The 26,832-nt window shown below is 40.8% G+C and overlaps 1 protein-coding gene across 1 annotated transcript in view; it reads right to left on the bottom strand.

Annotated features, from left to right (window-relative positions):
* The window catches only part of mpped1 (metallophosphoesterase domain containing 1), a 94,623-nt gene that overhangs the window by 49,722 nt on the left and 18,069 nt on the right, over positions 1–26,832 (bottom strand). Inside the window, exon 4 of the mRNA XM_080887558.1 lies at positions 11,004–11,229. Coding sequence (XP_080743684.1) covers positions 11,004–11,229 — 226 coding nt within the window. The remainder of the gene's footprint in view (positions 1–11,003; positions 11,230–26,832) is intronic.

Here is a 26,832-nt window from a genome sequence, read left to right on the forward strand (position 1 = left end):
AAACACACAAAGCTACTGGTGTCCTGGTTTGCTCAGTGAAAGAGGGAATTAAGATTCACACAGGATTGAACCAGTAACCAGTTGTTACCTGCTGAAAGCCTTCAGCCAATCAAGCGCTATCCAGATGTGTAGACATTTACACATGAGTTGACATTTAAGAAAAAACCCTGAAACCAACGAAAACAACACATTTTGGAATAAAGCCTGTGTTCATATTAAATTTCGAGGCTTCATTCATTCTTAATTTTCCAGAGAAGATCTGCTTTTTGCTTTTTGCAGAATCCCAAGCTGAGAACCTTGAGTTAGATTTCCCCTTTTTTAACTAAAACGTAGCCGGTAGGTCAGCTTTACTGAAGTGGGTGTCATTACTGAAGCAAATCACAAGAGGTCACTTGCTAAGAAAGCAAATATGTTTTGTTCTATAAGTTTGTTCATACAGGAGTTAGACTTCATCACATTAATGTAGTTTATGTCTTCATTCAGAGATTCATTAGGATTCGTGGGTGCTATATTCTGATACTAATCAGATAACTTGTCTGGAATTCCAAACCCATCCATCTTCTTCCACTTTCTGTATGTAATCCAGGATTGCCTGGGACCTATCCCAGCTGTCGCAGGAAAATAAGAAGGCTCCACCCGGGACAGGTTGCCAGTCTGTCACAGGACTGACACAGCCACTCAACCACTGATGCTCATATTCACACGTATAACCAAAAATAACTGACTGGGAGAAAAACAGAAACAGGGCGAACATTCAACACAGAAAGGATTCAAACCTACAGCCTTCTTGCCGTGGGGTGATGGTGCTAACCACTCTGCTGCCCTAGAAGCTCAAATAGTTGTAGCTTGAACACTTTATTTCCTGCGGCTGTGTAATGGCCCATCTTTTGGAAGTAAAGTGCACAGTGTCATTTGCTGTTAGAATAAACTGAGGACTCGATTGATCAATGTCTGGAATAAAGGATTAGATGTATTTAAACCTTTCTCTTTGCAACTCTCTTTCTTTGGAAAATGCTCATGGATGGATCCTGGTGGCGTAAAATCGGTAACCTCAGTAAACTCAAAGAAAGTCTCGTACTGATGGCTGTAAGCAACAAACTAACAACAGCTCCTGTTGTTAGTTTGTTGTCAAATCCAGACTGTATTCAGGTTATACTAATGATCACTGCTGGAAGCAGAAAAAAGTGTGTCAATCGTACAAAGTCTGATCTGGTCAGGTCAGGACCTTTTTATGGAAACCTGACGGTGACGGTTCACACAGGAAGCTGACGCACTGAAATAGTGCCAGATTAACAGGTAGGCTCGCATGTGTGAAAGGGGCTTGTGTGTTTCAGAGGTGAAAATATCTCCAACACTCCAGAACTGAGAGTGAGCTCTAAACCTCAGCGCCTTCGTGTCAGTACGTACTCTCTGAATTCAGCAGCGGTGTTTACGCCTCTGAAGCCAGAGTGCACATAAACATGTGTGAAGTGCTCACTAAGTGGAGCCATGCTACAACACAACACTGTAAAACGGATTTAGTTATGGATTAGCTGCTGACCTGTAATCAGGGCCTGCACGTTGTTTTCAAAGCATCCTGAAATGAAGTGAAACCAATGGCTGGCCGGGAGGCAGGGAATCCGTTTAAAACTGACTGATCTGCAAAATGGTCATCTACACAATTTGTACTCAGTGGGCTAAAACTCACATCTCCACTGATGGTGTGTTTTCAAAAGTTGTCTGTTATTTCCCGTTTCCCTCCATCTGTCAAAACTTTCTCTGAAGTCTCTCCTCATCAGAACAAGAACAAAGCAAACTCTAAAAGCTTAAAGAAGAGAAACAAGGTCACGGTACCTTGATGCCATCTCCACCATCATTAGACTCATTATCACTAAAGGAGAAGCTCTGCACACTATTACTGTATTTTACCTCTTCGTTTTCCACCCCTCCCCCCTTCTCTCTTACTTTCACCAGGGCCGTGAAAACAAGCAAGCTAATTAAAGTCAGTGAGAGGCTAACCGTTTGCCGCTCATCAGTGAGGACAAGCCATCAAACACAACGCAGGTAGTCCATTTCTGTCAAATGAGGGAGCTTAGAAAGGGAAGATGGAGGAGGAGAGGGAGGAGGAAGATGAGATGGAGGGGGACAGGGAGGAGGAGGAGATGAAGAAAGAGGAAAACGGCCTCTCTTCATCTCTTTAGTTTTTGATGAGCTTTCTTAATTGGGCCACTATAGAAGGAGAAGTGAATCCTCAATAATTAAAAAATCTAATTAAGGAGTCTTTTGCATCTCCGTCCTTAATTATTCCACACGGAGCAGTGGGGAGCGATAAATTTCTGCCGTTTTCATTTAAAGAAGAAAACAGGGTCTCTCGCTTTCTCTCCCCTGTCACTCCGTGCGAATCCCCCATCAACAAACACACTACTTTGTCCCTCTCATGCCTTTGTGATTTCTGTGTGTCTGTGAATGAGCCGTCTCCTCCGCCTGTTATCCGCTCCTCAGAGACCGTCATTATATACGTTTAAAGAAATTGAACTTTTTTGGATCAACACTATAGGAACCTCCCCGGCCTCCTGCTCACGTGCTGCTTTCATTGCCCCAATATTTTAGAAAAAACTCAAAGACGTAAGGACAGACGGACAAAGACATTTAAGGTAGCTACTGTATATCTTAACTCTATAAAACGTTCGTTAGAATCTGAAATCAAGTCTCTAACCCCATTAGCTCCCAAGTTATAATTGCTGCCCTCTAAAATTCAATTATTCTAAGCATCTGTCAAACAGCCTGAAGCTAAACAGACACCCGTCAAGGTTTTACGTTCTTCTCTCACATAGAAAATTGGAAAATAGGATATTAGATTTTGGTTCTCATGAAAAGACTCAACCCAACAATGACTGTATCCAGCTAACAGGGATGATGTATCACAGCCTTACAGTATATTCTTTTCTACTGCATTGTTGTCCAAAACCAATAAAAAGCACGTCACTGAGCTACAGTGTTGCATTCATAATGATGAGCATGTTGAAATAGGAGGGACTTTAGTAGGAACACATAAGTCTCAAGAGCCACGCTCAGGTAAAAGGAAACGGTGATTTTTAGCAGTTAGAAGTGTTTCTTCTGAGTCTCGTGTAATAAAAAATCACAGCCTTTATTTATCAGACTGAAATCACTCAAATGCTCAGGAGAGGAGACAGTCTGGCAATGTTATATTGAGACTTTGGTTTTACACGTATCTGTGTTTGTTTTATTACGTTTAGGCAGTGAACCACTGTGGTAGGTTAGGGAAAATGTGGTTTGAGGTAAAATGCAGAATTTCAAATTTGCCTTCATATGTTTGACCACAAGAGGACAAATACATGTTATGTATACAAGGGGTTGCCTGAAAAGATGACATCAGGAGATAATCTTGACCCTAACCCTGGTGGGAGCCTGTACTTCTACACGTTAATGACAAACCTCAAAACTAAGGACACTTTGGCTTTTACCTACTTCATGTCGCACCTGGCTAAACACACGTGTGTGTCTGTGTGTGTGCGTGTGTGCGTCCATCTGAACAGCCAATCTTCAGGGGGTTGGTGGTTGATGGAATTTGTTTCAAATTCAAATTTTGCTGCTTTTATTATCTCTTGTTGAAAGGTTTTTCTGTTTTGTCAAAGGTAAGCAGCACACAGAAAAACGTGATTTTTTGCAGGACTACGATTATTGTTATTTAAACGTGACTTATTTTATGATTATAAACTGACTGAATTTGAGTTTAGAAAAGTCAGGAAACAGTGAAATCTCCATCATAAACAGCAAATCCCACACTGACATGGTTTCATCCAAATGCTGTTTATCCTGAACAGCAGCTGGAAACACACTAACTTTGTTTTTCTTTGAGTTCATTTAAAAAAAAAAACAAATGAATAAAAACAAACATTATTGTTTACAATGACTTCCACAGTTAATCATAAACTCTTACATAGTCAGATTAATCACTGATTTCTTTAAGCACTGATATAAGTACATCCAGCTGTATCAACTGTTGATACTTCCTGGTGTCATGAGTAAAGCTGCAGTCACGAGCAGATCAATCTGAATAAAACATAACCTGTGACAAACTTACACTGAACAAATGTGTCACGTGTGCAGATTACTTCAGCTGGAAAAACATTACACACATGATTGGCCACTGTTTAGGAAAATGTAACACAGAGAAAGGAGTGAATTATTGTGATAGATGCTTTTGTTGGAGATGTTTTCATTCCTGCTTCTATCAGACGTGACTTTCTACTCTATTGGCTACCGATATAAAAAAGTTGTGCAGAGCGAGAAGCGCATACTCGTGGCTGCATTTGTGCTGGTGGGGGAGCGGCTCCATAAATGTGCAAAGCTGCGTGTCCCGGCCATGCAGCTCATTATTAATAATGACTCAGATGTCATCTGCCGAGGTTGCCAGATTGGTTTCTGCTGCCTAGAATCTTAGTTGCTAAATTATGAGTAGAGAGTAGTTCTGAGATACCAAGCATCCAAGATCTGTGATACCAGCTGGTGAAACTATTATGTACTTTTCGTGTCAATATCGGATTTTTGGTGTTTTTAAAAGCAGGATTCAGTTCAATTAATAAAAAGTCCTCAGAATTCTTTGCTCGGAAAATTATTCCTAAATACAAAATGCACTCATCTAGGATTTTGTATATGAAAGAACACCTTTATCTCAAATACTGGCTTTTACGATTATCTCTAAGGGAAGCTCATACTGATGAAACACACAATTCGGCAACAGAAGAAAAACTACTGAAACAATAACATACTGGAACAACTAAAGAAGTCTCACCGCAGCATCGTTATGTCTTCTTTCCCATTTTTTAGAAAAGCTAGAATCTAACATTTTAGCCAATAAATCACAGCTGCGCACCATCGCAAGTATGAAATAATGTAATTTTAGTATTCAATTAATTATATACAGTGTAGCTAAAAGGGCAGCATCTTCCATTTACTCACAGTAACACAAATGTTGCAAAAACGCAATCCTTTTTCAATAAAGTAGCATTTCTTCGACAAACATCGCGAGTAAAAGGAAAACGTGGAGGACTATGATGACAATAGAAGTATAACACACATGACAACATCATTTGTATCAACACAACATGGACATGAAAATGAACACCTGACACTTAGCCAAATATGTGTCTGTGTGGCTTAAAGGGCAAACAGGGTGAAAGCTCCTGATTGGGGTCCAAGCATGTACAAGCTGTGAAATAGAATTTCCTTAACAATGACGGGTTTTTACTCGGGCATGGCCTCCCACGTTTAAATGACGACTGATTAGCAAATTAATTACAAAGGATTTGTTTTGTTCCTGCTTTTTATCCACCTGAGATAACAACCTAATTCACACCTCGGTACTATACTACAAAAACCAATGAGTATCATCATGGTCCAGATGATGATGATCATTAACATAATAATAATAATGACAATTTAAAGTAGAACACTTTTGCAATTGTTCATTTTCTGGCACTATCCCATGATTTCCTAACCATCTTTCCAGTGGAAACACTTTGGGAATCTGTGCCTTTCCTTCCTCTTTGGAAGCGCATGATTAGCAGCATCTGTCTGATACTAACCCTCAGAACGCTTTTCATTCCTGTAGAAGCAGCAAGTGTGTACTTGGTTTTTTGGAGGACTGTATAAATCTATTGCTATCCACAAGCTAAACTAGCTCATTGATCAGATTGACTAATGATGGCCGAATCTGATTGAAGTTTCTCAACAATTAAGGGGCTAACGACGAATACCTTTGAAAGTCCCAATTAGCCACTCTGGCAGTAGAGTAATGGGTTTCCTGCTTAAATAATAATATACTAGGTAGAGAAAATTACAGCTTTTAACATTAGTATGAGCCCACTTATAATTATAGCTTAGCATGAATTATGACCTGGTTCTGTCTGCATTTGAGCAATTGTTACCATAATTGGACTTAGACAAATCTATGCACATTTATTTCCTACTTATTATCTAATACATAGAAAATAAATGAATGCAGTGAATAAACAATCTATATATACAGGAAACCAAAACAGTCACAACAAATAAATCAATACTTGATTTTTAAACATGTGTTACTTTTTTTTCTTTTCTGAATAGCCGTGAGCAATTTTTAAATCCACTGCGTGTTCATGAACAGTACACTCAAAAGTTAGGCTGATATGAGCCACATGCATACTTAAAGCCTGTAAGAGTCAAAGTTGGGATAATCAGCTTGATATTACAATACCAAAAATAATAATAATATTTCAGCCTATTGTTCTCCAAGTGGTCTAACAGGGTAATACTGAAGTATCTGACCTCAGCTCTGTTTAAAGGTGACAGAAAACCTAGCCGGTGACAGCAGACTGGGTTTAATAAAAAATGCTTTCAGACATGAATTTATAAGCACGTAGCAGTAAAGCAGTAAAGACACAGAGTTCAGACTAAGGTTTGAACTCATAATTAGGTCATGTATGTGGCTATGTTAACCTCTGTCTCTCTTCCACAACATGTCTTTATCCTGTCTTCCTTCTCTCATCCTAATCACAATCTCTGTACCTCATCACCCAAACTTTCCCACTATTCATCTTTTCATAAGAAATAATATTAATGTGTGATTAGGCTGCATCGTGTACAATATAATCCTTTAGTATTGTAGTGGTGCTATGAACAGCTGGTGTCTGCACCAGCGCTCATATTAACCCCTCAGAATGTGAAACAGGTAAAGAGACTCAGAGCAGAGAGTTACTTCACATTCAGATTGGCACAGGAAATCTGTGAGGACGAAATCAGGCTGAGTGGTGATGAGGAAGAGACGCAGAAAATCAACTTCCACTAACATCAGCGAGTCACATTTACTCTGACAGCAGCCATACCCTTCATGCACACAAACGTAGATACTGTAGATCGATCTTTATTCACTTTTTTTTTTTTTTAAACTTGTTTTGGTGCTTGTCAGCCTGTGAAAAAGGGGACAGAGGCGGTTCAGTTCTTCCACCATAATATTCAACATTCTACTCTAAGACTGAGACATGCACATGAGTACTCCTGCTCTGTCCCATCAGCTCTCAGACAGAGCATCTTTCTGCAATATGTTTGTGACAAATGGCTTGTAAAGTCACATTAGCATCAGAAGTGGGGAAACGGAGCAATGCCCCTGCATCTGTCTGATTTTTCAATACATGAAGAGATAAATTAAGAAGCTTTTGGAAGTAAGAAGGATTTAATATCAGCTGGGATAGTAAAAGGTTGCATGTGCATCTGTTTGTGTATACGACAGAGTGTGCGAGGAGCCGTAGGGGCCTGCTAGGAAGCACACAGCTTCACAATACCTCTTAGTAGGAGAGGATGAAGTAGGAGTGAGGGACCCCAGGAAGGAAGGAGTTAACGGCCCGTGACGCCAGATGGATGGAGGAATGGAGGAGGAAGAAGACACACCAAGTGATGAAAATGGGAGGCATAACGAACGTTATAGGTGACAGAAAGAAATGAAGAAGTCAAGCCAGTCACTGCTCAGGAAATGATGAAGGAAAGAACAGAGTCACTGTTTCTGCTCTTTCATTTTCCCCTCTTCTCTTTTTGGTCTGAGATAAAGACGGTCCCAATTAAAATTCAATTACATTAAAATAAAAACAAATAAAAAAACCAAAACAAGTTACACTAGCATGGTTTCGCTTAAAGAAGAGCGTTACTGGTTACTGCAAATGAATATAAAGCTGCTCTAAGGTGTCGTATGATAAATGATTTGTTTCCTAATGGCAGAGGTCTCGTCTAGGATCATAATTCTGCAATCCATAAAGTATGAAGGCTCACTGAACATGTTCATGTGAAGAAAATCAAATGAAACAAAAGTCATGGCCATCAGATTCACTTGATCTCAACCAGGCTAAAAACATTTTGGACTGAAAGAGCTCTCCACCACTATCTGGAGCCTTTTCCAACTGACACAAGGCAAGAGGCAAGGTATACCCTGGGCAGGTCACCAGTCCACCACATGGCTAACACATCTACAGCCAATTCCTTAGAAGTTTGTCTTTAGACTCTGGGAGGAAGTCTCTGGGAGTACCCAGAGCAAACTTGTCAGGCACGGGGAGAACACGCCTCACAGAAAAAGCCCAGGCCGGGTCGGACATAGGAACCCAGAAGCTTGTTGCTTTGAAGTGACAGGTCTGACCACACCATCACTGGACATTTTATAACTAATATGTGAAGCTTGTTAGTGAAATTTTGACTTGTTTCTGTTCTCTGTGTGAGCCTGTCCTTTTGTGAGCTCCATGTACATTTAGTTTGGAGGTAGTAACGTCAGTGCTTGTGGTGGAGGGTGTGAGGTGGTGGGGGTGGGGGGATCAACAGGCCATACAGCGTGGCACTGGTATCACTATGGTAACACAGGTCATAGTGATAGCACCATCCTGCTACACTGTAAAATCCTAAAAAGTTAACAATAATGATTTTTTTAAGTTGAGTAGGTTACGCTGGTGTTTTAGAAAACGTTACAGTTTAAGAATGCATATTGCAATCAACTAAGAATCCTGTTTGAGAAAACACAATCAGCTCTTTATACAAAGTAGTTACTGCCACTGTATCTGGACAAAATGTGAGGAGCAGTGAAATAATGTGCCGCAGCATTCAAAAGTGCCAAGAGCCACATCTACGAATTCCTTTCAAAGAGGAGATTGAGAGATTAGAAAGGTGAGAAAGAAATACAAGGACGAGTGGGTCTTTAATTTTCCCAAATCAAGAGGTAAGGGTGGAAACAGGCGTGCAGAAGGTGAAGAAAGGGAGGAGAAGAGGGAAGAGAGAATTGGTGTTAAACAGAAAAAAAAGAGCGGAGGATTAAAGAGAAAGAATAATGAAAGGATGCTCAAAGGTAATCAGGGTAGACATTAAGAAGGAAGGTGGTGAGAGGGGAGCAAACAGAAGAAGGGGAGAACATGCAGAGCCTCCAGCTGGAGCCCCTCTGTGCTGCAGGAACACACCCTGGGGCTTACACACACACACACACGCACACACACACGCACACACACACGAACACACACGCACACACACGCACACACACACACACACACACACACACACACACACACACACACACACACACACAAGTATGTAGTCCAAGACAAGCGAGAGGACATGAGGGTGCATAAACCCATGACCAGACATTCACACATTCGCACAGACACTCATCACATCATGTGGCCATTAAACCAGCGAGGGCCAGCTGATGAATCCGAATAAATCTCTTCCTAAATCTGCACACCGCTCTTCCTTTGTCCCGCCGTTTCTGTCCACATCTCTCCCCAGATTCCTGCCCTCCGTAGGCGCTTTCACTTCTCCGTTCCCTATTGCCTTTTTCTTTCTTGACTTTTCCATCTATCTCTGCTCACCTCAGGCAGCTCTCTGCAGTGGCCCGAGCAATAAAGTCAGGGGAACCTGCTATCACAGCAAACCAATTACCCAGCACACACACACACACACTAAAACAGTGTCCCTGGGAACCTGTCAGTAAAACACCTGATCATCATCATCATCATCATCATCAAGTGTGTCAGCCCATCATCAAACCACTTACACACACACATGCATGTTATCACATCCTGGAAAACTGAAAGCAAATCCAGCAAAAGATAAATAAAGAAGCAGATAACTGATCAGTTTTAGTGATTCCAAAGGTCCCCTCAGACCTCAGGAACTTTCTTCTTCATAAGTATAAAATCTTGTAAAGAATCACACTGGAGGACGAGAACTGCAGTTCATAAAACTCTCTTTTAAATGTTGGGGGGGGGGGGGGATTAGCTCATACTTTAGCATAGGTCGAAAAAGGACAAACATTGTTGATCACCATGTCAAAATACTCGCTGTACAGACTGGTAAAATATTAGCCATGTAAATGCCCATCAGCCCTGACAATGGATCAAAACAAGACGAGTGACTGACAGTGAATTGCTGAGCTTGTTTGCAACAGAGGAATTTAAACTTGTTATGATGCTCGTCAGCACAGGGGTGCAGTGGGTAGCGGTGTTAGCGATGGTTTCTCATTTGGCCTGCATGGGTTGCTCTGGGTCCTGCCACACAGTCTAAAACACACATGCTAGGCTTCTTAGTGATTCTAAATTGGTTGTCTCTGTGTTAGTGATGGCAGCTGGGATAAGCTCTGCCCTCTGCAACAGTGAATTGGTTAAGCAATTAAAAGAATGAAGATATAAACTTTCCCGTGTAATATGTCGCCTCAGCAATCCAACTGGTGCAAAAACACTCTTTAAAGCTTTATCAGAAAGCTACCCAGAATTATGTGTTTTTGTGATTTTTTTCAAGGAAAATAAAAACAAAATTCGGTTTCAGGTTTGAGCCCAACTCATGGACAGATGCATTTGCTTCAAGACAAAGGGCAAGAAAGGAACTGCTGAACCACTAACAGTCCCATTTCTCTCATTCATTGTGTAACATGTACAGTGCATTTATTTATTTGAATGCTACCTGGCCTGAGGTTTGCGCCAAGATTATACGTGAAGAAAAGTAGAAACAGCCAAACTCAAGACTGAGTGTTGACCCAGTCAGACCCTTACAATATACATGGGATTCATTTTTTATTCACAGTAAATTAAAGGATATTTCCAGTACTGACTGGGTTTTTTGACTCTCCACTTGCTAGAAGAATATGCTAGTAGAGAATGAAAAGGGATATTAAGAACTTTCCTACCTTGAAGAAAGTAGACTCATAATTCAAGTGGATGCTGTGATGAAAATTGGATGTGTTATTGAGCATAGCCAGTGCAATGTGCATGTGGAAACCGCTACACCATGGAGTCAACCTCCACATGTCAGATTGCATCACATTATAAATCTTCAACAATCTGTTATATTTGACTACGTTTGAAGTTACCACTGCATGACTCGTGTCAGCAGATTTATATGTTTCTATAAGAAAACCAAAGAGTCAATCCTTTGTTAAGAAAATACTCCACATACTGTACGCGCAGCCCTAGTTCTAATATGAAGAAAGAGTCACTCACCAGGGGGAGCCATAGATTCTGAAGCCCCGCACGGTGACCTCAGAGTCCTGCAGGTAGATGCAGTTGGTCAGCAGTGACTGGACGTTCTCGTAATTCTCTGGCTTGAGCTTGGAGGCTGAAGGGAAGTAGTAGAAGTCCTGCTTGATGAGGTCTGCCATAAACTCCTGGTCAAAGGTCAGCTCATGATTTCCAGCAATTACTATCTTGATGTCGTAGGGGAGGGTACCTGAGAGGGTAAGTGGAGTAGTGAAAGTTATGGACAGGGAAGAGGGGAAAAGAGAAAAGAAATGAAATTTGAATGCAAAAGTGGTAAGAAGGATGGAAAATGAAAGAAAGGAGAAAAGAATGAATGGGGAGTGTGATCAGGAGGCCCAATTCCATAAGGAAAAATAGATGGGGTGGTGGAGGATCATTTTCAAGGGTGAAGAAAGAAAGAGAAAGAAATGACAAGAGCGGAGGGAGAGGAGATGATGAGGAAAAAGATGAGAGAGTAGGAAAGAGAGAGAAGGGAAACAGAAACGGGAAGAAGATATCAGCACAAAGAGGGGAAGCACGGCAGATACCCGGGAAGGAGAAGAGAGCGACAACTTTAAACCCAGCTCAGATGGCTTGGCATTCACATGCAACAAGGCTTTCTAGTTGTTTTCCTCTATATTTCGAGTAAATCTGTACATCTGTCTTAGATTCCCTCCATCAGTCAAGGTCTCAACCCAGTGCACTGCTGTCTTCTGTTAATGGAAGCATAGCTGAATGCATCCGTCAGGGAATCTTTATCTGAAGGATGGATGAGGAGGATCATTGTTGGCTTTACAAAGCAGAATATTAAACATTTATAGACTACGGCAATAACTGCTGCATCTTTAGCCCCTTCGTTTCCATCATCCCCTTCTAATCAAAGTCTCCCTCCTTCAAGTCAACGTGCATTCTCTGCTCTATTTCAGCAGCCATAATTGGCTATTCAAAGCTTGGCACAGCAGGACGCGTGATCGATCTTAGCTCATCAAACCCAGCAGTAGCCGGGCCTTCACACTTCTACACAATGTTTTCAAAGCTCGGCTCGGGAAACAGAGAGCTAACACTGACAAACATCTGGGGGTCTGCTTTGTCCGGTAAAACGGCTGACGGAGGGTTCAATCACCGCAGCTTTTTTCTTTTTTTGTTGCTGGCAGGACGACGCGGCACGCAGCTGAGCACGCCGGTTTGTGTGTCAGCATGTGTGCGCTTGCGAGCGACTTTCCCATGCGTGTGCGAGTTTGCACGCATCTGTGCATGAACGTGTCATGTTAGTGAAAAGGAGTAATTAAACCGAGCTTTAGAAGAGGCTGACAGCCCAGTGACGGCTCTGTCATAACAGCCAATCACAGCCCAGTGACAGAAAAAGAAAACGAGTGGAAGAGGAAGGAGAGAGCGACAGAAATACTTTAGGAAGCCCAAAAATCCTTGAGTGTGAAGGAGGAATAATAACAAGATGAAAGCAGCTGTCAAAGAGTGCCCATCTCTGCAGTTTGGGTCTGGGCCGCCCCCTCTCCCTAACACAGCTCCAATTTGTTTGGCAGAAGGGCTTGTGTTTAGTTGTCAAGCAGACACCAAAAAAGGCCCATAAATGAGGGGCTGCACCTCAACAAAGGCACACGGACACAGATAATCAAAAGATGTTCCTTTTTGTTCCTTTTCCTCAGGGTTTGGCATCTGAGGCTTAGTCATCCCCAAATAAATCAATGTTGGAGGAACAATACGTTCTAAAATATCATTATATACCAATCATATACCGATTAAAGCTCTCGGGACCGCTGGGAATTCTGTGCTTTACTTTCAGAATTTCCATTTGTGCTCCAAAATGCATAAAATCCCTGCACATGACTGATGCAATAATTGGCATGTGTTTCGCGTGCCAACTGGCCTGTGTTCTAAAGTGCGATGCCAAAGCCTGCACCGCGGCTACTGAAGTCTAACATTTACCTCTCTATGCCACACGTTATTCTCACAAATTTCAAGTAAGTTAATGGGGGTACAAGAAAAAAAGTCATAGTGAATTCATTCATTACACACAGATTATGGCCATAGTAACACTCAGGTTACAGCTCATGTTTGTTATCAGCCATTCAGTGGACACCATTAACTTGCACAGACTCCCCATGATAAGGCACTTCTCTGATGGAGAGTGGTCTAGAAGGAAAGCCCCAGACTACAAGAGCATAGTTGCTATTTATCAATAACCAGAATGAATATTGGATGGAAGGTGCATCTTCTGGCCGGCAAGAATAGTCTTCAAGAGGACACATATCACCCTGAGTCAAGAAACACAAATGTGTGGATTTCGTTATGTTAATAGAAAGACTTCTGTGAGTTTTTGCGAGCCTCTTTAAAAAATACACCAAGGGGCTGGGAATTTAATAAATCTAACAACAACTACAATACGGCTGCAAGAAGATAAGCTGATGGTCATACTAATGATCACTGCTGTAAGAGAGAAGAAACAAAGACAGAATACAGAAGAATAAACACATAATGAAAGAATATTTGATGCTTGTGAAGACGCAGAGAAACCGAACTATTCTGTTGTATTTGTGTCCACCTGGGGAACAGAACTCAGCATTCTCTTTTCTCTTGGCCCTGTGGCTGTAATAAACTGTCCGACTGCCATCCTATGCTGGGCAGTTAGCTAACAGTGGCTTTCTAAGGCTACAAAATTATTTCCTTCTAATACTGGAAATTAGGCAGAAAACCAGCAGAAAACTGTGGCCCAAGAAAACAAAAGTAAAACTGAATGATGCTCAGCAGCTTTCTTACATATAATCAATTTAAAAAACGAGCAACAATGTTTCAGTTTTAGAACAATTTTAGTTTTTAACATATCAGGAAACATAAAAATGATCTAGTCCTTATAATGTTTAAAGATCAGGTAAGCTCAGATAAACACACGATTTGTTATAGTTTATTCAGCTAGAACTGAGCTAAAATGCAGAAGTCGTGTTTGAAAAGCTGGAAGAACCACATTTAACAGCAATAATGTAAAGTAATAGTTTTCTGTTTACATGCCATCGATTACATGCCAGAGATTTGTCAGCCCTCGATTATACACAGCTCTCTTATGGTCCACTCAGATCTGGACTTTGACTATGTCAAACTTAGATTCGTTGGTATATTAATGAAGGGTTCATAGTCAACTGATTGACTGCAAGTACTGTGGCAACCAGCCCAAATATCCCATCACCGTGTTTGACAGTTAGAGTTATTTCTGCTGATATTTCTGCTGTATTTGGTTTTAAACAAACATGGTACGGTGCATTTTAGCCAAACATTACTACTTTGGTCTAATCTGTCTAAAGGACATCGTTCGAGAGGTCATGCGGTCTGTTTGGATGCAATGTTGCAAACCTGCGCCATGCTGCCATGTTTGTTTGCTGAGAAGAGACTTTCTCCAAACATGCCATCTTTTTTTAAATGTAGTTTCCTGAGCTTTGACATGTTAGGTGAGGCCTGTAGACCCCAGTTGTACAGGAGCTCTTGTTTTTTCTCTGAGCAGTGCACAGTGATGGGATTTCCACTCCCAGTGAATCCCAGACCTGTGAATAATTTTCCCCGCTGTAAGATAATGATTTCAAATTGTTTAATAATGGCCTTATAACCCCTCCCAGACTGATGTCAGCAGCAGCTGCTTCACTGCTGATGTCTTTCCTCTGTGGCATTACAACAAACACCTGAATGCTCCAGACTGCCAAAGCTAATGCTTTTATATTGATAATCAATTGATTAAGTAAGGATAAGCGGAAGCGAATGGATGGATGGAGGAATTCTGTATATTTGATTAGCAGTACTCGGCTTTTACGTTCCATTCTAATACTTACGGTTTTTCATGCACTGTTTCTGCATTTTAACTTTTTGTTAAACAAAATAATCACACAGTCAGGCATGTCATATTTTGTAGATCATTTATGGTTTTATTTACCTAATTTTAAGACCTGCTGAGGACCAAACATTTTTCATAGTACAGTATAAAGAAAAGAAAAAAAAACTGAACTGACCAGATGAGCTGAGCAAAAAGTATGATGAAATATGATTTGTTGTTTGAACTGGATAACACTGTAGGACTTATACAACTTGTCTATTTCACATCCAAAACACCACGCAAACGTAGTACGCGAGCAGCATAGACACCCTTGATGAGTCCATCACCTAACAAAGGTTTAGTGATGTGGATAATGCAACCTATCCCTCCCTCTGTGGAGCAGGATTTGCTGCGACCTAAAACCGCCACTGATATGTGTCAGTGCCAATCTTACAAAGTCACGCTGTAGTCAGTTACAGTACAGTATTTAATTAACCTTTTTACTGTGCACACAGACCCTTGGTCCCAGACTTTAGACGTCATGGCAGTGATTCCTCCTGAAACAGCAGAAATCCTCATCATGTTTATGCAGCTAATCTGTGCTAGACTGAATAAATCAAAGTAAAATCCAATGATGTTGCTGGAGCTCCCTTCAAGGCAGCCAGTTATACCATAAATTAGATGCGACTGCAAGAATGATCACCCAGGTGAGCAGTATAATTTAGGCAAAATATTAATGTCATTTTATAACTTTTTAAAAGGTGTGCAACAGCTTTGCCCCATCTTCTTTCTAGGAAAATATTTAGAAATATAAAGAAATCTATATCATGAATTCAGCTGGAATAAACTCTGCATGCATGCATCACGTTTGCCACATAAACATATTTGCTCAGTGGTTATTGATTAATGATATATGACCATTTTATATGCCCCAATAACTGTCCATGTAAAGCTGTATATGCACATTTACATATGTAACTTTATTTAATAATTTTTATATATTTTGGATGGAGGGATGAAGGGATAGAGGGATGGGTGGACTTGGAAACAAATTTGATGCAAAATTTGAAGTCGTGTACAATAAAAATATGAAGAATAAAATGATTATACAACAATAGGAGAAGGAGCTAGAGGCTTGTCTCTCAATATAAGCAATGGCTGGGGAGAGCCCGAGTCACTCAGTCCCCATCTATCGAGTTTGTCTGTTTACTGTTGGTGCACATGCTTAAGGCATACACCACAGGGGTGCTTTTACTTTCTTTTGTTTGTAATTCTACTCAGTTGTAGAAGTTGAGGGAAGTGCTTTGAATAGTTCTCAGAGCTTCTTGAAGGACATTCCAAAGATAACTGGATGTTGGTTGCCTTTTGTTCCATTCTTTGTCAAGATGATCCCACAAAGCTTCAGTAATGTTGAGGTCCAGGCTCTGAGGAGGTCAATCCACGAGTAACAGCGCTCCATTGTATATTTTTTCATCCAGGTATACTTTCACATTGTATTTGGCAATAATATTATTTTTGCTGTGAAATCTTTTCTAGATTGCCAAAAAAATGGGAACAAATGATGTTTTGTGACAAATTTCAATAATTTAAAATTACTTCTTTGCTAAGTTAAATGAAGACACGCCACTGTCTTTTATCCTGTCTTCCTTCTCTCACCCCAACCAATCACAGCAGATGGCCCCGCCCCTCCCTGAGCCTGGTTCTGCTGGAGGTTTCTTCCTGTTAAAAGGGAGTTTTTCCTTCCCACTGTCACCAAAGTGCTGCTCATAGAGGGTCATATGATTGTTGGGTTTTTCTCAGTATGCATTATTGTAGGGTCTACCTTACAATATAAAACGCCTTGAGGTGACTGTTGTTGTGATTTGGTGCTATATAAATAAAACTGAGTTGAACTTACCTATGGCTTTGAATTTCTTAAACTTGACCTTATCCAAAACCTTATGATAACAAAACAAAAGAAATTGAAAAAAGTTACTTAATATTAGCTACTAAATACTAAATAACAGAAACCTTTTGTAAAACAAACAACTCTGTAAAATAACTCTAAACTAACCTCAAAATAAAATGCAAATAAATAAATGTAAAAACTAATTTGACAACCCTGAGACACCAATTACAACATATTACTCAGACAAATAGTTTATACTAACTTTAATATACCTATTTTAAAAAAGATAACACCAATGTAAAATATTTCAAATTTATTTAATAGTTCTCTCGCCTGCTATTTAAGCTTTAATATTATTAAATTAAATTAATTTTAGCTTCCTAAGTTGCCCACGCTGGCAGCGACTGAAAATTTGATGACTTCGAGCAAATACAAGCAGAATAAACATGAGGTGGATATTGTTGACCAACCTTGTAGTAAATATACTGTATTAGACTCGAAATGTTAGCATGTGACAAGCTGTCAGATTCAAAGTGATGTGCAACAAGCAACTCGCTTGTGGACGCAGCGTTAGAGAAACATTTTTCTACTACTATGATTGTTGCTTTCAAAATCTATTAACTAAAATAGAAATGCTTATATGTGTGGTGTGACAGTAGTCTGGCTACACAAGCCAAGTTTTGTTTTGTAGCTTACCTAGCCTTAGCTTAAAAGCTAAAAGTAAGGTAAAGCATCGAGAAGCAGGACAAATTAGCACGCTAGCAAGTGACAGAGCCAGCACTAACCAACAAGAGAACATTACAAACATCAACTGACTAAAAAAGATGTAGTTCCAGTGGTATGATATAAATAGTTCAGGATTTTAGGACAAAAAACACATAACAACAGTACTCCAGCAGATATGGAGTAGGGGTGTGGGGATGGCTAATTGGTGAGAGAAATATGTCCACTGTCAACATACAAGAAATTCTCCATTACAATTAATGCCCTGGAGGACGGGGCTGTGGCCCCCCCACACCCTCTAGCAGATCATTACATGAAGGAACCTTTAAAAAAAAAAACAAGCGTGTCCATGCTCACAGGTGTACACACGGGTGATCACACCCACAAACTACACCCTTTTTGGCTCCTACCTCAAAGCACACTGTGTTCTGTTGATCTTATGTGCTGCACAATAATGTTTAATATTTAGTATTTACTGTCATATTCCCATATATCATTGTGATGTTGTTTATTCTATTACTCTTGTTCTCTTCTGCTTGTTTTCTTTTTTCTTTCTCAGCAGGTGACCCAGGTGATAGATTTTTTTTTTTTTTGGGTTGTATGGAAGCCCCAAACGCAATTTCATTGTTCTTGACAATGACAATAAATAAATAAATACAAATACAAATATGCATTTTTTTTATTTTTTTTCTTCTTTTTTTTCTTTTTCTGCTCATTCTGTTGGTTTTTGTTTTTTGCCCTTCTCCCCCGTCCCTCTTCTCAGCTGTTTCTCTTTCCCTCTTTCTTTCTCCCCTTCTTTCCCCCAGTCAAGTCTGTCCCATGTTCAGTAAGTGAAAATAAAATAAACAATAAAAGGTGAATCAAATGGACCATTACGGCAAGGCTGGGATGGTCAATTTGGTAAAGTAAATCCGTTGGGCATCTTTCTTTGCCTTTAGACAATAATTCTGACGGCAAAAGAGCCAAACGGGACAGGCAAAAAAAAAGAAAAAAAATACAAACATCAACTGACTAAAAAAGATGTAGTTCCAGTGGTATGATATAAATAGTTCAGGATTTTAGGACAAAAAACACATAACAACAGTACTCCAGCAGATATGGAGTAGGGGTGTGGGGATGGCTAATTGGTGAGAGAAATATGTCCACTGTCAACATACAAGAAATTCTCCATCCATCCATTCGCTTCCGCTTATCCTTTTCAGGGTCGCGGGGGGCGCTGGAGCCTATCCCAGCTGTCATAGGGCGAGAGGCAGGGTACACCCTGGACAGGTCGCCAGTCTGTCGCAGGGCCAACACACAGGGACAGACAACCATTCACACCTAGTGACAATTTGGATTATCCAATTAACCTATCCCCACAAGCTACATGTCTTTGGACGGTGGGAGGAAGCCAGAGTACCCGGAGGGAACCAACGCAGACACGGGGAGAACATGCAAACTCCACACAGAAAGACCCCGGCCTGATGGTGGAATTGAACTCAGGACCTTCTTGCTGTGCGGCAACAGTGCTAACCACCGTGCCACCGTGCTGCCCACAAGAAATTCTCCATTACAATTAAAAGTTGCACAGTGAACATGTCAGCAAAATGCACTTAAAAAGGTATTTATTGAGAGAAGTGTGAGTGCTGTATTCTGTTACTGAGTAACAGTTTTTACTACTGATGAATTAATGTGGAGGCAGCATTTTTTTCTGCTGTAAATAAGCATTATATAAAATAGCTGGGTAAGGTGATGTCGAGGGAGGATATGTACCCACCTATCAAGACTAAATCACTGCATCTAAATGCAGAAAAAAAAGATATAAAGGAAAGTGGCACGTGGATGCATGTGAGCCCAAGAAAGACAGACGGCAAGACAACAATGGAACAACAGCACAGGAACAGGGCACTCATAAATTCTCTAACAAATAAACATTATCTGTGTTGCCTCAGAAATTCTGCAATGTGAGCAGTTTTCACCCATGAAGTTTGACAGCCAACTGTAAACTGAGAGGAATAAATCACGCACAGAAATATAAAACTCCACCAGCTGGACACAAATACCCTCCTCCCCATCCTCACACACGCACACTCACACACACACTTTTACTTTCCAGAATTAAACTTCAATTTCATGGATGATTTTTTTTTAAAGTTTCCCCCAGAAGAAGCTGCAAAATGACAAGGTGGGAATACCAAATAGCTTAATGTTACACAGTAGATTCTGCAGCCAGTGTTTGCATCTGTTTTCCATCCCAGCCAACCGCCTTCAGTGTGAAAATAATAAAAAGAAAGACTTTCAACAATACAGTCGATTATCCTGAATGTCCACAAGGAACAAATTGCTCAGAAACAGAGAATGAATTTGTTACTTCTCTGACAAAAGCGAAGAAAAGAGGAAAAGGTGTGGGTGGAAATGTGCGAGTCAATGTGAGGGGGAAATCTAACATATGTGGCAACAGACCTCCACAACACGGGGAATGTTCTTTGTCACCCCAATATCTTTGTCTTTGAATTCAAGTGACTCTTTTTAAACATCGAATACTTTTAATTTGCCTGGTGCAGAGGGGACAGTCGAGTAGCGTTAAAGACAAAAAGACCAGAGAAAACGCAACAGCGCAACACAAGGCGGCTTTCAGGAGTGGAAACAGCTGGACTTCAGTCTCCCCCTCCGTCCCTTCATCCCTTTATTTCTCTCTGGTTCTTTTTCAATCCTCTCTCACTCATTGTCTTCACTCTTTTGTTGAGTGCCTGGCCCCTCCAGTCATGCACATCCCAGATCTGCTCCATGTCTGGCTGTCTGTGTGTCACCACAAAAACCTCCATCTTTCCATTAACTCCAAATGGTGGTCAGTGTGAGGGTAAATGCATGTAAGGTTGCATGTGCAGCCTGCATAGATGTGCTTGATCCCTGGAGTTGGGTGCATAAGCATAATGTCTGTGGATCTTGATATGTGAGTGAATAGATTGTTAGTGTGTGTGTGTGTGTGTGTGTGTGTGTGTGTGTGTGTGTGTGTGTGTGTGTGTGTGTGTGTGTGTGTGTGTGTGTGTGTGTGTGTGAAATCTTCCGGAGTTCGGCCACCATTGTTCTGATGCTGCAATGGGTGGTCTGCTCTTTGAAGAGGAAAATCCTTGCTCTGCCCAAAGCTCTTGCATGTACAGGGGGATTACTGCCCATTGTGTGTGCATTGGTGTATGTGTGTGTGTGTGTGTGTGTGTGTACTCTTATATGTGCGCTTGTGTGGATGCACAAACAAAATAAAAAGGAGACATTTCCTGCCTGCCAAGACAAAGTTAAATCCTATCTCTGTATGTGTGCGTGTTTGTGTGTGTATACTCCAGATATAAAAAAAAAATAGTAGCCAAAATGTTCAGCCAAATAACTTAATACCAAAGTATGTGTGTCTAGAAATTCTGTGTGTGTGCTACTGCAGAAAATAGAGGCCAAATGTTTCCTGCCAAGCCAAAATGATTAAATCAATACCAGTGTGTGTGTGTGTCAGTATGAGTGAATGCATGTGTGTGAAAAGCAGTAACCAAAACTTTTTTCTAAAATTAAATTAAAGGAAAAGCAACAGATTATTACAGTTTCATTCTTAAGTTTGCACATGAGCCTTGTGTAGCTAAAACACCTTATATAAGTCTCATATTTTTTTTGTTGAATGTCATTGACTGGATGTGAGGTTACTATAGTGAGAACGTTTTTTCTGTGTTATTGTGTCATATTTTTTAATTGCCTCTTTTTGCATTTATAGGCTTTAAAACACGCATCTTTAAGGGAGGATATTTCACCTCATCTCTTTCTTCCTGGGAGCTAAAAATGCGCCTGTCTGCCACAACGTTAACACTAATGGCGTGATCTGCCCCAAAACAGGTCAGTATTTTTAATATTTGGCTCATCAATGAAGTACTAAGCATGGTAACAGAACAAGACAGTTAGCTAACAAGAAACAGCCACTCCAGTTTCCAAAGCTCGTACACGTCTAAGTTCATTAACTACTAAAGAATCCAGAGCAAGTCTGACTATCGTATCGTATCGGCGCACTTAAAACCCTTTAATTTTCTTAAAAATCAACAGCGCGCCTTATAATCCGGTGCGCCTCATGTAGGAATTCTGGTTGTGCTTACTGACCTCGAACCGATTTTATATGGTACAAGGCGCTCAAAAATCTGTCCAAAATGTTTTAGTACGACTTTGGTAAGCTACGAAGCCGCACTACCTACCTTAGACAGGAGCCTCGCGGAGTAATCTGGGTCCTAAACTCCGTCCGTTTCGGGTCCCAAAGTCAAACGAACACTGCAGCATCACTGAGAGTTACAAACTGTCTAAATTCTTTCATCTTTAATACAATGATCAGCTGCTGTTTTACCAGGTGTAACAATTAAGTTTAACATCCAGGCATCCATGAAAACAGAATTTATTACATTTAACGGAGTTAGAAGTTAGCAGGAAGTTAGCTCGCTAGCTTCCACCTAAACATGATATAGCATGTTCTGACTGAGAGATTTCTGAAAAAATTCAAACGTACAGCTCTGCTATCACTTCCAACATAAATGAAGACAGGAAACTAAACAGCAGTGACGTTTGTAGGGTTACTGAAGTTGGGCTAGCTGGTATATAATGATGTGCAAAACGATTGTTGTATATTAGCATAACATAAACACAGTGAAGCTGCAGGATGAACGCTAACTTTTTTTTCCACTCGATAAAAGTTAACGTGAGGGTTCCTGATGGTTAGAGACAAATGCAATCGCATGGCAGGATGCTGTAAACGGACCAAACTTCAGTCAGTTGAACAACTGAGATAATCCATCCACAATACGAGGTTAGTCATTCATATACTGCAACAACGAAATATATGGTACTTTGATTGATAGGTGTACAAACAACAGGACGCTGTAGCTACTGGGCTGAATTATAATATGATCTTTTTGTGGTACAGCTGTCTACTGCTAGCTAACCAAGCTTTCTAGCCTTAGCTGACAAATTCATCTGTGTCCCAACCACCCAAATATCACAAAATTACACTGTTAGGGTGCCAAAATTTGAACGTTGTAAAATTCATAACTAATGGGTGACATCAGAGTAGCTACATTCACACCTTTAATGCTGAGATTAGCCTACCTAAAGCTTTTATAAGTACTCTAGTGATCCAAGAGGAGACCACCTAAAAGCATCTGGTAATGATGGTTTAACACTACACTATTATAAATTATAAGTGGAGATAATATCATCTTATCAGTATCACGCCACAAAGCATATAGAGTATCAGGACTGAAAATGTCAGGGTGTGGTCCAATATAGTGGATGCCTCACAAGATACTAAGGAAAGAAGGACAGTATGTCAGTCACAAGTGGTTAGCTCACTGGTTATTGATTTGTGATTGACAAGGTTTTAATAAGCATATCCTAGTTTATCCTAATTTCTGACATTAATGGGAACCATAATTTATAAAACAGACACAATATTTTATATTCATTGTGGTTTACTGAGCCCCAGTGAACAAAGCTCACACCACAAAGCAGTTGAAGGCCATTTTCCTATGAATTTTATACAACCTGAGATCTTTTTAGAACAAGACGAATACAGGTTTTTAGATCAGGATACTGTGTCCATTATTAATATACAGTCTATGTTCTGCAAAAACCTGATCTGATAACTGCTGGGCTAAACATGTAACCATCATTCCTGTTTTCATTTTTCATAATAATATTCCCCCCCCGAGCTCAACAAACAACCTTTATTTATACAGGCTGCAGACTGGCTTGGGGTTTTTTTTAGCATGGGGAGGGTCTAGCCAGGACCCTTACTGGATAGTGGGTGGGAATCGAGCTTGAGACCCCCACTCAAAAAGTGTAAAAAGTTAAGTATTTTTGGAAATAGAGGGGACTGAAACCCACGCCATCAAAATGCCTGGAGCCTAAATCCAGCACCTTAGCCCACTCAGCCACAGCTCCATGAGCAGGCCAACAACAATAGCTCGTGTGATGGAGTTTTATATCTTTCTTGTATTGCTACTTTTAATAATGGTTTTGATATAATTAACTTCTCTGTCAGAATTAATTGAGGTAAAAAAAAAGGCTTTATAATGCTGGGAGGTTTCTGTCAATGTTTTATTGAAAGCAGTAATCGGATAAGCACAAATTGGCAGATTGTGTTGGACTCTTGTACCATAAACGTAAAATATCTAATGTATGTGGTATCAGATACTGTCACTGTATTGTATATTGTATAAAAGTTACATCCCTCTGAAAGTAAAATAAAGTGGAAAAGCGTGAATAGACGATGTATTAAAGATGTAATCGTAATACTACAAATCTCAGTTTTATTGTTCTGTTTTTATGGCTTGGTACCAGCATTTTGGGCGTTTGTGGTTCCTGTATAGATTTTTATTGGCCTTTTTGCACCATCTCTGATTGTCTTACTGCTCTTATTTCTTGGCGTATCTGCCATGGTTGTAGCAATGGAATTCTCTTAAAATTCCAAGGTGTAATCAACCAGGATTACACCTGCATACCAATCTCTGTCAATAGCCTGTGTGTTTATATATATATGTCTTCTTTATGTATAAATTATAGAGAGATAACAGCCAGACTGTGCAGTTTCAGCCAGCCTTTCTGTGTGTGTGCATAAACAGAATTCCAATAATTCAAAGGGAAGCTTCAGAGGCAACAGCAATGATGTTCAAAGACAAACAAGCTGAAGACTCAGCCTGGATCAGTTGTAATTCCTTTACAGCGTCTGTGCGCGCACGCGTGTGCGTGTGTGTGTGTGTGTGTGTGCGATACGAGTCAGAGGAAACAAAGTAGTCAGTGACATAAAAGAAAGAAACAGGGAAGGTAAAGAGAGGTGAGTAAGGGACGAACATGCAACAAGGTAGAATTGGATGATGGCAGGAAGACTTCTGCCTTCCCACCTCAGCTTAAACTTAATACTCATTTCATTTAAATCACCGCCCACACTCTGCTGCATATCCCCACACACTCACAAACATGTACACACACAGTCGTACAAGCAGACGCAAAACAAAGACAGCCAGCAATTATGAGACGGCATACACAAACACCACCTACTGCGCCGCGCATCCAAAACACACATTTTATCTGAGTACAGCAGCACCTCCTAACACTTCACAATGTCCTCGCTGAACATAATGCATTACACACACACACACACACACGAGCAAAGACACATAAAAGCAGCGACAAAGACGGATCCAGCGCATCATCAAGCGGCCTCGTAGGTGGTCTGTCTCTTCTCTTTCACTCTCCGACACTCCATCTCTGTCTCTTTCATCCTGTCTGCTCCGCTTCCATGTTCAGTGTTACAAAATTGCCTCCAGGATAATGTGGCTGAAGATTAAGCTGCAACTTTCAGAATAAGCAACGTGGGTTTTTCCGACGAATGCTGATGAATAAAACCACTGGCTACTCGCCATATGTCCCATATCTGTTTCGTTTTATTTCTACTGATGCCAAATTTAGCTGATGCTAAACAACATCACTTGTACACTGTGCTGTTGTACCTTTATTGTTCTCGTCAAAGCCGCTACATCATCAGACCACATCGACTAGCAGGGAATGCTCTGAAGGTAGTTCCAGGCCATTGTGCTTTAGTACCAAGGTTTATGTAACGTCATATTTAAACCTTGGATGAGAACACGAACTGTCCTTCTCTGATGAACAGCTTGTTAACACCAGGCCTATTTGAGTACTCTTACAATGGCGTGCTCAATCCCAACTGGTAGCGACCGGTGGCTGACACTCATGAGCCTGGCTCTGCTGGAGGTTTTTTCCACTGTCACTGTCAACTGTGAAGCACAACTCCCTGTTTTATAAAATGCTGCACAAAAAAGTGCACATTTTCTGTTTACTGAGTTCCCAAAGCAGTTCAACCAGACACACCCAGCCCTTCAGGTGTGGCAGTGTGACAGGACATGCCCAAAACACATCATTTAGGAGACATCCTGGTGCCATGCCCGAACCATCAGCATCCATTTAGAGCAGTGTTTCAAGACCACTGAGCCGCGGCACATAGATGTGCCGTGAGAAATGATCAGGTGTGCCGTGGAAGATCCTCTGGTTCCACCTGATTAGTACGCTAAGTGACCGACATGAGTATCGGGCAGATCAATTACATTCTCTTCCACTAGTGGGTAGTACAACTAACTGCTCTAATTAAATGGGTTGCCAACTGCCAATAAAACAGAAGAAGACGAAAAAGAAATGACATAATTGGCATGCAGTGTGTAATAGCAATGGATCAATATTTGAAAGCAGTCAGTCTGACCTGGTCCTGGAGAAAACTCCGAGCCAGATGAAGGCCCTAGCATGAGTAGTGGTCACAAGAACGCAAAAGAGGTATACTGGGGACAAACCAAGCCAATTCTGCTATACAGGGTACGCAGGAAAAATGATCAATGTGCTTTTCGTGACATTTTTGTTTAGTGGTGTGCCGTGTGATTTTTCTAATGTGAAATATGTGCTGTGGCCCCAAAAGGTTGGAAAACACTGATTTAGAGCATATGAGACCATAGCCATGCAAACACGTCTAGAGGCTGTATCTAGCCAAGGCTTTGCTTCGAGCTAAACATCACCATCTACAGTCGGTGAAAATCCAGATCGATGATGTTACAGATTTAACCCTGTAACAGTTGGTTTGCTGTCGGCTTGACAGAGAGGACTAATGACAGATTTAGCAACAGTTTGCATACGACGAATTACAAACACTGATAAAAAACAGTGAAAGGGAAAAAGAGAATTAGGAAATGATGAGAAAGACTTCCATCATTTCATGAGAAATATCCACCGAGGGTTTACTATCTGAACTCGAAGAGGGAAAAAAGAAACTTATTTGAAAGAAAAAGATGCGCATTCTACTGCATCTTCTTCCCTCCCTGATATAAAAGCAGCGAGGGACAGATGGGAAAAGGTTTGCCTAAATTTACAGTCACGTGAAATTCTGTTGAGTTTCTCAATAAGAGTGTCAAACCTCTTCATTATGATCTCCTCCAGCAGCACTCACTGCTGAGTAAACACACGTAGAAAAAGAGGTGAAAAAAAGACAAAGGAAAGGTGAGAAATGTGGCAAAATAAGGATTGAATGAACAGTGAAGGAAGAGAGAAGAGCAGACCAGAAAAAGGCAGCAGCTATGAAAGTTTAATAACCTCGCTGTTAGAGAGCTAAAGAGAGAAAGCTAAGAGACGAACGAGGGCAGCAGAGGCGGTAAAGAAGAGATCCAGCGGGGAGGTGAAAGGGTTGAGGAGTTCAACACCTGACAAAGGTTGGAGATGAAGGGGCATAAAAATAAAACACACCCAGGCAAGCAGAGGCAGGTGCAGAGCAGCAGACACCCTCTCGCTCTGCCAGGCAAATAAAACACACACACTTGCATTTAAAGTGCCGACAC

The sequence above is a fragment of the Rhamphochromis sp. 'chilingali' genome (genome assembly GCF_963969265.1).
Source record: "Rhamphochromis sp. 'chilingali' genome assembly, chromosome: 7".
NCBI lineage: Eukaryota > Metazoa > Chordata > Actinopteri > Cichliformes > Cichlidae > Rhamphochromis > Rhamphochromis sp. 'chilingali'.